General features: G+C 41.5%; 1 protein-coding gene across 2 annotated transcripts in view; it reads left to right on the forward strand.

Moving 5' to 3' along the window:
* Positions 1-12,802, forward strand: part of LOC134337356 (SH2 domain-containing adapter protein F-like) — a 343,478-nt gene that overhangs the window by 224,973 nt on the left and 105,703 nt on the right. Inside the window, exon 5 of one of the 2 annotated variants that reach the window (XM_063032282.1) lies at positions 11,591-11,668. The exons of the other annotated variant lie outside the window; for it this stretch is intronic. Within the exon in view, the coding sequence (XP_062888352.1) occupies positions 11,591-11,668 (78 nt within the window). The remainder of the gene's footprint in view (positions 1-11,590; positions 11,669-12,802) is intronic. 2 annotated transcript variants of the gene reach the window in all.

Raw genomic sequence — 12,802 nt, forward strand, 5'->3', positions numbered from 1 at the left:
TGTTCAGCAGGTCAGCCATCATCATTCTGTATTCATTTTTGATATTGGTAACACCTGCCCATATCCAGTCATCCTTGGGTAAGCCACCTTCTTGACCCATCACTGTCATTTTGATGAAGGTGGTCCCTTGGTGCTGTTGTGGATAGAATTCCAGGATTTAGACTCAATGATAATGAGAGAGCAGATGTACCTTTTCAGATCGGGATGTTGTGTAACTTGGAATAGAATCTGCAGGTGGTGGGGTTCCCAAGTGCCTGCTACACTTTTCCTTCTTATTGGAAAGGGAATAGATCTGAGATGTACTGAGTAGCAAAAAGCAAATTGCTAGAGTATCTCAGTAGGTCAAACAGCATCTGTGGAGGCAAAGGGATGATCGATGACTTGGGTGGAGACCCTGCATCAGAATGGGCTGAGTGCTGTCAGTCACCTGGGTTAGTAATTTTGCTGAGAGGAACAGAGTCCTCGGGTGGTAGAGCATGGGATAAGGCCCAGTGAGTCCAACCCTATGGTCATCCACTCATTTACTCTAATCCTACATTGATTCTCCCCACAGTCTCGTAAACTTCCCCAGATTCTACCACTGAACTAGGCCAATTTACAATGGCCAATTAATCTACCAACCTACACTTCTTAGGGATTGGAGGTAAACCCTTAGGATCACAGGGAAAACAATCAAGTTCCATACAGACAGTACCAAAATCAGAATAAACCCAGGTCTCCATCACTATGTGGCAGGTGATTTGCTAGATGCACCATTGTGTCGGCCGAAGAGTTAATCTTTCAGATAGATTAAGCTATTATTAATTGATCTGAAACACCTTTTTTTTCTTTCTGTCCACAGCTGCCGCCTGATTTGCTGAATATTTCCAGTACTTTTTCTATTTACTTACACACTAGCAACTATTTTTTTTTGTAATCAAAGCCTTTACTTAATAACTATAGAGATCAAAATTGCCTGCACTTCTTCCCTTCCCTCTAAGACTTTTCCTTGCACAGCATGAGCTGCATTTTCTTGCTCCTGAAAATGGGAACCAGCCTTCCATGCCCTGTAGCTAGAGACTGTCTATACAAGACTCCACGAACCTGCCCACATTTAACATTGTTCATTTGCATTCTGCAGTAGGGGCCAATTGCTAAGGCAAATAACAGAGGTAGACCTTTCAACCAGATATCCTTTACTGAAGATAGAAAACTCTCACCAATGGAACAACAGTGTATCAAAAGTCATACCACATATTTCTTAACTGTATACAAACACTTGTATACATTCCCCTTTGAGTTAAAGTAATAAACCTATGCAAATCATCAGTAATTGCACACATAAAACTATGCAAATAGCTATTTATAGAGATGCGCATTTTTAAATTTCAATAATAAATTCAATTAGTCTCTTTGTATTCCATCAGCTAAGTTCTTCACTGGCAAATAGACTGCAGGCGTTCATTTTTCCAGTAGATCAATTCTCCAGGTTAGCTTTGTCAAGTTTCACATCTTCTGCAACTGTTAATTTAAAATAGTTTGTTTTATAACTATGAATACATTTTAAGACAAGTATTCTAAACCACAAACTGTTCACGTAAAACCTTACATAGGCTAATAGTTCTTAGGAATTACAACAGCAGTTATAATTATGCATTCTGCTGACACATTATTAGACACCACAAACTCGATTTTTGTTACTTGGAGTCTCAGCCATAAAGTAATACAAGACAGAGACAGGCCTTTTGGCCCAACTAGTCCATGACAGCAAAGATGCCCATCTAAGTTAGTTTCATTTTCCACCTTCAATCTATAGCCCTGTAAACTTCCTATATCCACGTACTTGCCCAAGTGTTTTTAACATATTGTTATTGTACCTGCCTTAACCACTTCCTCTAGCAGTTCATTGCATACGCTCAATCACCTTCTACAGGAAGAAGTTACCTCTCAGGTCTCTTTTAAATCTTTCCTCTCTCTCTTCAAACCTATGCCCTCTAATTTTTGCTTCCCTTTGCCTGGGAAAATGACTGTGCATTCACCCTATCCATGCCCCTCAGGATCTTTTTCACCACTTTAAGGTGTTAGTCCTCTACTCTCTAGGGAACAAAATCTAGCCTGCCCAGCCTCTCCCTACAACTCAGGTCCTCAGTTCCTGTCAGCATTCTCGTCAACTATTGAGTTATGGCCATCACCTTCAAGGCTCTCTATCTGAAAGGCCCAGCTTTCACGTTGTATTGCATTCTAACTCCATGTCTGATTTCTGCAGTCACCAGACCATTCTGTTCCTTCTGGCTGCTGTCCTTTTTGAAGGTACAAAATCACTTCTTCTGATTTCTCTTTCTAAATTGTCTCCAGGCCTTTCTGTTCAGCATGACTGTCACCAGCTTATCTTGCCACATTCTGTCTACACTGTATTGTGCCAACATTACTAAACCAAAAGCAACTGTAACATATCACGGTACTTCTCAAGAGTTTTCATCCTGCCTCCTCACTACATTACAATCATCTGTACCCAACTCAGTCTGCTTTGGTTCAAACAGTTCAGCATTTCTGTAAAGAACAAGAACACTGCAGACACTGAGTTCTTCACCAGAAAGGGGAAACTGCAAGTTTAGAAGAGCAGTATTGGTGCATGCAGGTTCGATTTCAATATTTAAGAGAGATTTGAAGTACATTTAAGTACATAGATGGGAGGTGTATGAAGAGCTATGGTCCAAGCGCAGCTCAATCGGACTAGGCACCGACAAGGTGGCCCAAAGGGCCTCTTTCTGTTTTGTTGTATCCGTGACTCTTGAACTCTCATTGTCTTGCCTCTGCCCGTATTGTTCTTGCCAGATTCAATCAATATTACTTCACGACCGCAGCTTAAGCTGAGCCTCTTGATTCTCACCTTGTTTGTAGACCTTTGTAACGGGGTTAAGGTTGTCCAGAAGTGATTGTGAACCATGCTGTTTAAACAGATTACAGATTCTCTCTCTAAACTGCCCACCTTTGGGATTTGTGAACAGTTCTTCTGAATGAGCCAACTTGCTGTCCAAGTGATGTTTTTGACTCAGGTCCTGGTCGCAAAGTACCTTTCCATCTGGTGTTGTTCATCCTATTCTCTGACCAGCTTGTTACAGTAAAACTCAAATAATTAACCACGTCACAATTCAGAAATCTCAACATTTCATCATCTGTTTAACCGGGTGATTTTTACCACAGTCACTTCCCATCCACCAGGGTCCTTGTTCCTGCACTCCCTGGCTATGACACTCCTTATTTAATGGAGCATTGAATCCTGTTCTCCCTTTTCACTAACTGAGGTCACGGTTCCGACCCACCCTTGCTTCTCACTGGGTTCCTGGTTCACACTCACTAAGACCCACTTTCCTGCATTCCTGTTAACTGTACCTGGTTCCCTACAAGATTTATCTAACATCATAAAAAGCAGTTAATTTAAAAATATCTATTTGTTTAGAGATTCAGCATGGAATATGCCCTTCCAGCCCTTCAAAACGCCATGCCCAGCAACCCCGGACAAACCCAATTTAACCTTTATCTAATTCAGGAGAACTTGCAATAAACAATCTGACCACAAGACCATAAGATATTGGAGCAGAATTAGACCATTTGGCCCATCGAGTCTGCTCCACTATTTCATCATGTCTGATCCCATTTTCCTCTCAGCCCCAATCCCCTGCTTGTCCCTGTATCCCTTCATGCCCTGACCAATCAAGAATCTGCCTTAAATATGCATAAAGACTTAGCCTCCACTGCTGCCTGTGGCAAAGAATTGCACAGATTCACCACGCTCTGGCTAAAGAAATTCCTCCTCGTCTCCATTCTAAAAGGACGCTCCTCTATTCTGAGGCTGTGTTTTTTGTTCTTAGACTCTCCCACCACAGGAAACATCCCTCCACATCCACTCTATCAAGGCCTTTGAGTATTTGATAAGATTCAATGTATAACTTTCCCGGTACATCTTTGGACTGTGGGAAGAAACCAGAGGACCTGAAGAAAACTCATACATTCCACGTGGAGAACCTAAAGAGGATGCTGGGATTGAACTCTGAACTCTGACCTGAGCTGTAACAGTGTCGCACTAACTGCAACGCTACAATGGTGCCCTATGTTAGGGAATTAGTTAATTAGTTAACATCCAAGGGCCTGGATATCAACTGGTTCAGCATCACCAAAGTCCCAAGAGTGTGAGATTGTCAGTTTTCCTCTACTTTGTTCTGCAGAATGTTTCTTGATCTCTTGGTGGTTTTTACAAACCACTCTGTTACTGACACTTTCTGGTTTTGTATCCCAATGTCATGATGCATAACCAGCTTCACTTACTGATCCACTTATTGGCCAACAGGGTACTAGTGAGGCTGCATTTGGAGCACTGCGTGTGGTTCTGGACTCCTTACTTGAGAAAGGACATACTGGCTTTGGAGGCGCTGCAGAGGAGATTCAGCAGATTGATTCCAGAAATGAGGGATTTAGTTAGCCTATGAGGAGAGATTAAGTCCCCCGCGACTAAGCTCACTGAAATTCAGGAGAATGAGAGGGGATGTTGTACAAATATATAAAATTATGGATGAGATAGATGAGATAAATGCAAGAAAGTTGTTTCCACTACTGGGTGAGACTAGAACTAGGGGACATAGCCTCAAGATTAGAAAGATTCAATATTTGCTCTGCGTACAGAGGGTATATTTTCTGCTGCTCATGTCCATTTATATTACAGTCACAATTCTGGGGATATCAAGTTCTCTTTCACCACCATGACGCACACCCCCACCCGTGGCCTCACAATGCATAACCTCCCTATGGTGAGGGTACCCATAGACACCTGTGTTGGATAGGGCTTGAAATCTCCTTTTTCAGTTTAGGGCTTTGCAGACAGTGAACCCAATAGCATCACAATGTGAATTTCTGATTACTTTCCTCAGGGACTCATAACTTCATGTGACATATCTGCTAGCGTCAGATCAATTTGGACAGCCATTCTGAAGATAAGCGACTCAGCCTGTCCACCTTTTGAACTGATGTGACCTACTTGCAAACCCACTTGATTCAGTCATGAAGATCATGAATCACATTGCTATCATGATTTTTTGTTCCCTTGGAATACTGTGCTGAGCACAATTACTTCAATTTTTAAGCCATTTAAAATAGAGATAAAGGAAAGATATTCGACATGGTCTGTGGCCAGTCCAAATGAAGGATCTCAACCCTGTCCATTTTTCTTCATGGATACTGCCTGACCCACTCAGTTCTTCAAGTGTCTCCTGCGTTGCTCGAGGTTCCACCATCCGCAGTCCCTTGTGTCGTACTTCTGCATTCTGTTTTAGTTCTCTTTTGAACTCCCTGAATATACTTAAGTATGGAATAGTCTGCCTGGATGGCATGCATTAAAAAAAGCTTTCCTCTATATCCCCATACATATGACAATAATAATCCAATTACCAGTTACTCGTTCCTATAAATGTTAAATCGACCATATCAAATAATTTTTCCTGGATTTTCTCATCTGCCAGTCCACATTCTAAGAGATCTGCTACAACCAATTGAAATAGGTGTGGAATGCCTCCAGCTGGACCTCATATAGTCATAGTCATAGTCATACTTTATTGATCCTGGGGGAAATTGGCTTTCGTTACAGTTGCACCATAAATAATTAAATAGTAATAAAACCATAAATAGTTAAATAGTAATATGTAAATTATGCCAGATGGAAATAAGTCCAGGACCAGTCTATTGGCTCAGGGTGTCTGACCCTCCAAGGAAGGGGTTGTAAAGTTTGATGGCCACAGGCAGGAATGACCCCCTATGACGCTCTGTGTTGCATCTCGGTGGAATGAGTCTCTGGCTGAATGTACTCCTGTGCCCAACCAGTACATTATGTGGTATTATCCAACAATAATCACTTCTGGTTCTTAGCGCCACTCTCAAATTTCTGGCTGCACTGGATTAGAATGTCTCTTAAAGCTCTTCACCACATCCACTTCTTTGGAAGTTTGTGGCAATAGTAGACTCACCGATGTCTCACATGCCCATGACATTACCACTATTCACTTCTCATGTACGGCACCGCCTTCTGCTCTGTATCATGCCCAGATACCTTAAAGATACTATTTGCCCTCAGGAATTTCTGAACTCACACCATATGTACAGAAAATGATAGTGACCACCTACCTCTCTCATGTTCACCCTTATATCCATCATGTTGACACCTCCACTGAAAAAGCCCCAACCTTTACTTTCTTCACACAGGATCTCTGCTCTGCTTCTCCCTGAAGCAACATCCTAGACTCTTCACTAGTGTAGTGTCTGTAGACTCATTAGTGTTGCTGCATGAAAAAGACAATTAACTGAAATGGAGCTATCAACATATCTGTCTTTATTGAACGCATTAAACTCATATATAGTGTACCATCTGGTAAAACAATATATCAGAAATTATCTCATGTTCATTCTGTAGTTTTACTGAAGTATTGCACAACTATCTCATTTTATACAATGGAGCTGAAACTAATTGTGGCACATTAAACCATCTTGGCTTTGATCACCTAACTCAGAGCAAGCTTGTTATAAAAGCTGAGATAAGAACACCAGAAAATAGGCCATTTGGCCCCTCAAACCTGTCCCACTATTCAATGAAATGATGCCTTATCTGCCCCAGGTTTTAACTCCTCTTCTGTGCCATTTTCCCATAGCCCTAATACCTTTATCTGGAATTACATAGGGCAATCTTCTGTCCTCTAGTATAAAATCAAAAGTGCAAGTGCACTTAAAGGCAGGGGAAATAGAGATGATATGGAAAGAAATACAAGCTACTGACGTATGTTGGCAAGATAAAACTGTTAAGGGATGTAGAATCTAGATAGGTAATTGGAGACATGCTGTAGCTCAGTGGCCTGCTCCTGTTGCTATGTTCCTTCCAAGGACAATGAAATGAAATGAACAGCCAAGGAGTTTGCAATACGTAATTATTATTTAGGACTAATATGACAGGTTTGAATTCCCATAATTCTTGATGAAATGAAGCTGTAGAGGGAAGTGTTCATTCTGCACTGCCTGCCAGTACCAGTTAATACCCAAGGGGCCAACTTCCTTGAAATATTCTCATAGACTAATATTTTAGTCTGTGTTAGACTGAGGTAAATGAAATGGGATGTCAGACCAATTCTGAATTTGCATTCTTATCACATACGGTGTGAAAATGAGGAAGAAAAGAACACAACCCGTTAACATGATTTGTAAAGTTATGCATTTTAATAGGGGGTAAATCGCTTTTTTTCACACTAAAAAGTAGCCTTGGGATATGATGAACAGCCTGCAATTATTATAATATGTGCCGCGCCGGCAGGAAAGGTAGGCCTGTAAATTACAATCTGGCACTTTAACGTAATGAAACTGCGGTGACACACTGCAATGATGTTCTGTTTCTTCTCTAACGTTGTCAGCAGCTGCTCTTAGCAATGAGGGATTGTGCCCATTATGCGGAGAATTAAATCAGCAGTGCCTCTGAAAAAAGGTCTGAGTTTGGGGAAAGAAGGCAGCAGGCCTGTTGCACGTAAACATTCACGAGAAACTAGAAAACCAACATCTTCTGTTTAAATAGCACCTCGGCCATAATGAAGCATCCCAAACCACATTATTAGGACCCAAACACAAATGTATCTAGGGAAGCAAGAGACTGCAGACGTTAGAATCTGGAGCAACAAGCAATCTGCAAGAACAACTGATGAAGGGGTCCAAACCAAAAATTTTCAACAATTCCTTTCACCCCCACACATGCTGCTTGAGACACTAAGTTCCTTCAATAGATTGTTTTTAAAAGGGTAAATGGCCCAGATATGTGATAGGTTTTAAAGAGTGGATTAACCATTAAAGTCCAAAAAGCATTTCTCATGACGAGAGACAGATATTTTAAATATATAGTTAAAAATTTTGACCCTTGAGAACCTAAATCCCGGATTGATTTGGACAGATTTTTGACCCTTAATCTTGCCATACAGTAAACCCATTGATGATTTAGGACCACACCTCACCCTGCCAGCCCACCTTCTTCCCTCCACCACCACACATAGGTTGCATCTGTCACGATTAATTATTCCTGGCGTTGAGAGACATTGGAAGCTTACACCCCCGCAGGCAGGGTTTTCATTTCTGTTTTGTGATGTGGTGAGAGTGGGTATGTTTAGTCTTCACGTTAGGAATTGCATCAGTTATAAGAATAATAGAAATAGGAGCAGGAGCTTGGCATTAGAGCTCTCCGTCACGATGACGATTGACCTTCTACCACGGCAACGTTTTCCCGCATTCTCCCTCTTCCCTCGGTGTCCAGAACATCATCATTTCCCTCCACATCCCCCCAAGGCAGAGAACTTCAGATATTCACGGTATGTACTGAATGTGAAGTTGTGAACCTCATACAGAGATTAGAGTTGATTCGTTTGAGTAAGAAACAGAAAATCTGAAGAGCCCACTTGTGTTTATAATCACACAGAAATCAGTTTGAAGACTTGAATATTATGAACTTGGCTAATCAAACATCCTAGCTAGCACATTGCACTCAAATTGACATATGATTTAGAGTCAAAAAGACAGGATGCACTGTGATTGACTCAAAATAATTTGTGTAGCATCGTCATTAGTGTGGGTATACATACAAGCTATGCACCTGTGCCGAAATTTTGAAGAACACACATGCGCAATCACACATGCATACATCCACATACGTATATACATATAAACATCTGAGCACACTCACATGTATGCATTTGTTCACTATAGATATCTATATGTATATCTGGGTGTATGTGTCCATGATGTGTGCCTTTGCAGTGCATTAATCTGCCTGCTTAACCAACACAAGGCAGGCTGCTTGATGAATAAGCCAAACTTTAACATTTGCCCTTGACTGTCTAGCCTGTCAGCAACTGGACTATTATTACTTAAGTAAATAGCATATGAGCCTCAGTCTTAACTGATTCAGAGACACAACATTAGCTGGAAACACCTGACCCAGCAAGCATTGATACTTTTTTTTCAACTAATAAATGCAGCCTACGGGCAAATGTAGGACACAAGAAAGAGTAGTGTTGCAGTAGGTCAGGAAATCCCTCTGTCCTCTACTCTCCATATACATTAGAATGCTGCGATCAAGTTACAACATTCCTGTAAAGCTGACTTTGGCAGGCACTCAGTAAGCCATGTGGCTCTTTTAGCTCCCAACATAAGCTGACCCCTTCCTCTACCAGACCTGCCCCCACAACCACTTCAATGTCAACTGCTCTTGGAACAGCTCCAATGTATCCAGATTCATTTCAAAGATATTGCATTCTCGTGTTCGCAGTCAGGATCAGGCTTATTCTCAGTGCCTTATATGATGTGAAATTTGTTGTTTTGCAACAGCAGTACAGAGTAAAGAGATAACATTATTATAAATTACTTAATAAATAGATAGATAAATAGACAAATAAATAAATAATGCAGAAAAATTAATAATGAGCTAGTGTTCATGGACCAATCAGAAATCTGATGATGGAGGGGAAGTGTGGGTCTTCATTCCCCTGTACCTCCTCCCTGATGCTAGCAGCAAGGAAAGAGCATGATCCTAGTGGTCACAGTCCTGAGTGATGGATGCAGCCAACTAGCACTGTCTCTTCAAGATGTCTTCGATTTGTTGTTTCCATGACGGAGCTAAGTCTGAAGCCCTCTGTAGCCTCTTGTGATCCTGTGCATTGGAAACTCTATACCAGACTGTGATACAACCAGTCAGAATGCTCTCCACCATACTTCTATCTATAGAAATTTGTGCGAGCCTTTGATGACATGCTGAATCTCCTCAAGCACTTAGTATAGTAATGATGCTGTTGTATGTTTATTGTGGAGTTACAGAGACATTGGGAGGATTTTTCTCATGTCACATTTAGATGGGTGATGAGCACTGATACCCAGCCAATGACAAGGATAGAGCAGAGTTGGTATCAAGCCTTGCTGGCCAGTAACTTAGGGGCTGCAAAGGCAGAAGAATAAAGTGTCCTAGATGAGCCTGGGGATACTGCAGGCTCAGAAGGTTGGAGATCAGAGAGCTAGGTTATGGAGGTGGTCTAGAAGGGTGAAATGCAGAGAGATTGTTGAGTAGCCACCAGAAGGTTGCAAGGTAAATTGGGAAGTTGCCCTGGTAGATCCATCCCATGTTGGGAAGGACAGGTTGTCCTGGGAATGCCCAACAATGATTGGTGCCAGGACAACATAGTTCACGTTCCCCAGGAAAGCTGTAAATGGAGAACTGATGGTGACTGGCATCAACTGCTGCATCATGAAGTGGAAATGGTGGCAGGGTTACATCACCAAATACTCACAAATGGTGATGTGAAACTTAATGTGATTGAATTTCTATTTGTACACATTTTCAGGAGGAACTCGGGATGTGTGAACATTCCATAGTTTTTGAAGTCCTGTAAAAGGATACATTTAAACAGGAGTGGCAGGCCTTGTGTCTTGATTTCAGCTCAGTGAAGGTAAGGAAGATTGCCACAATACAATTAAATAGAGCTCCAGAGATACAATGAAATTGGCACTTTGTGCCTTAGTTAAACATTCTAACTTCCCTGACAATTCTAGGAACTTGGAAATGGTAGTTTGATTGACAGTTTAATTTTAAAAGAACATGTCTTTGCTCTTTGACGTTTTTAACCAACCAAATATAACAACAAGACGCTTGGGAGCATTTGTGCTAGGGAACTAGTTACTGAAAGACACTGTAGAAGGAGTGCTGCATTCTTCCATTTCACTTCACACAACGTTAGTTGAAAGTAAAAATCCTTTAGGATATATAAAGTCAATAAAAAATCTTTCTATAAATGCAATTACTTTTATTATTTCTGTTTTGATATGAAGTCTCAAACTTAGAATGCAAACAATAAAAGAAAGATTTTCACTTATATTGGATCTTATTAATCTTCAAGCAAATTGATTACAAACTGAGGTGCAGACTTAAGTTCTGATCCAGGTCTCTGGTTACGCTTTGTCTGATCTGAAGGCTTCTTGGAAAAAATGATTTATTGAACATCTTGCTGTAACTCTGGGGCTGGGATTTCCAAAGTTAGCCCTCCAGTAGTGTCTTCACACTATGTAGTCCACTCCTCCAGAGTTTCTGAAACTGAATGGGGGGAAAGCCTGTGGAAGTAAACTCTCCGCTTTTAATCAAGAGCTCATTCATGTCGGGTTCGCCAGGAGGGATTGCAGGCTGCCTATGACTTTACCTGTAGTCTGTATGCTGTGCCCAAGAACAGCTCAGGATTGAATGATCCTGTGATTTCCCTTTCCCCCCTGCCCAGTGCACTGGACCATGCTGACAAATGAAGCTGTGAACACACGGCAGCTGAGCAAACTGGTCAAGTCGTGGCAATGGCTGAATACGGGAAGTCTGCTGGGGCTAAAGGGTGTCTTTATCTATAATTGTCATTTTAATGCATAAACGCTGGGCAAGTTTTAAAGATCATCTCTGAATGGAGAGATCAGAAGGGTGTGCTGTTTGACCTTTCTCAGCTCTGTCTGTCCTTTTTCTCCCACCTTTTCTCCCCCTTGTTATTCTCCAACCTGTCCATGATCACCATTGCAGTAGAGATTAAGGAAATTAAAGAGCTCCCTTGGCCCCCTCCTGTGGGACAGCTAGAGGATGACTCAGTGAGCGATGAAGGTGATTGCTTGCTTTGCTTATCCCATCCCCCACTCTGCACCAGCTTGCTTGCATGGAATCGCCTCACACCCCGTCATCCTTTGCCCTTCCTGTTCCTGATCCTCCCCACCGTGAATTGCCTGTTCCCACAATTTAGAATTATATTGCAGTTATATATTATACCAATTATTCTTATTTCAATATTAATTTACAGTGTAATGCTTGGCAGGCCACGGGCAGAGTTTTCCCTCAGCTGTAATGAAGGAAGAACTCCAGATGTGTTTCATTTACTGATTCATGGAATTAAATAAAGCAGCCATTTGACCCATCAATTCTTTGAACTGTCACACCAAAATGGTTTAAGAATCAAAGTAATTTCATCTAGTTACTAAGATAAAAATACTATGGTAGAAATTCATCTTCTTTGAAGGCGTTGACAGTGATTTTCTGAAGCACAGTACATTGTGCAAAACACATTTGGCCCATGCAACTGTGGTCAAATTTCTTCTCCAGAAAACTCATGATGAACTTCATTTGCTGAGGTGAAAAATCCAGCTTAGTTTGGCGATTGTGACTTTACAATTTCTTCCCATTTTTTTCATAGATGCTAAGTTTCCAGTTTCCTTTTATTTTCATTGCCCATTTGTCTTCCAAAACTGAGCGTTAGATTTACAAAGACACAGTCTGCTTAAAACTGTAGTCAGAACTTCCTATGGTCACCTGCTGAGAGGTTGAGGAGGCCAGCCAAGAAGAAACTATCTCCACTGGCCTGTTCCAGCCTATAGATTGCATCCTTCTCTGATGGATGCTGCTCGAAGGGTAGTGGGCCTCAAGTCTACCTTTGTGTAACTGTCCACCAGTATGCTAATATTGCTCCTCCCATGGATGGCCTGACCTGGGTTTACGGGTGCAGCAGATGAGCTGGTATACAAAATGGACCACCGCTGTATCTTGAACAGAGGGGCATCAACAAAGCAAATCAGACCGCCGTGCTTCACAGCTGGTGCTGTGCTGTTCCATGTCACTCTTTCACAGCTGATGCAGGAAGAGATTCGACTAAAAGCTTGGAGTTTCCAACAGATCCCTTTTCTGTGAATGAATTGAAATAGGAAAAAATATTTGCCAAATAAATCAGCTTCTTCTTGAAAACAATGG

The sequence above is a fragment of the Mobula hypostoma genome, chromosome 24 (genome assembly GCF_963921235.1).
Source record: "Mobula hypostoma chromosome 24, sMobHyp1.1, whole genome shotgun sequence".
NCBI lineage: Eukaryota > Metazoa > Chordata > Chondrichthyes > Myliobatiformes > Myliobatidae > Mobula > Mobula hypostoma.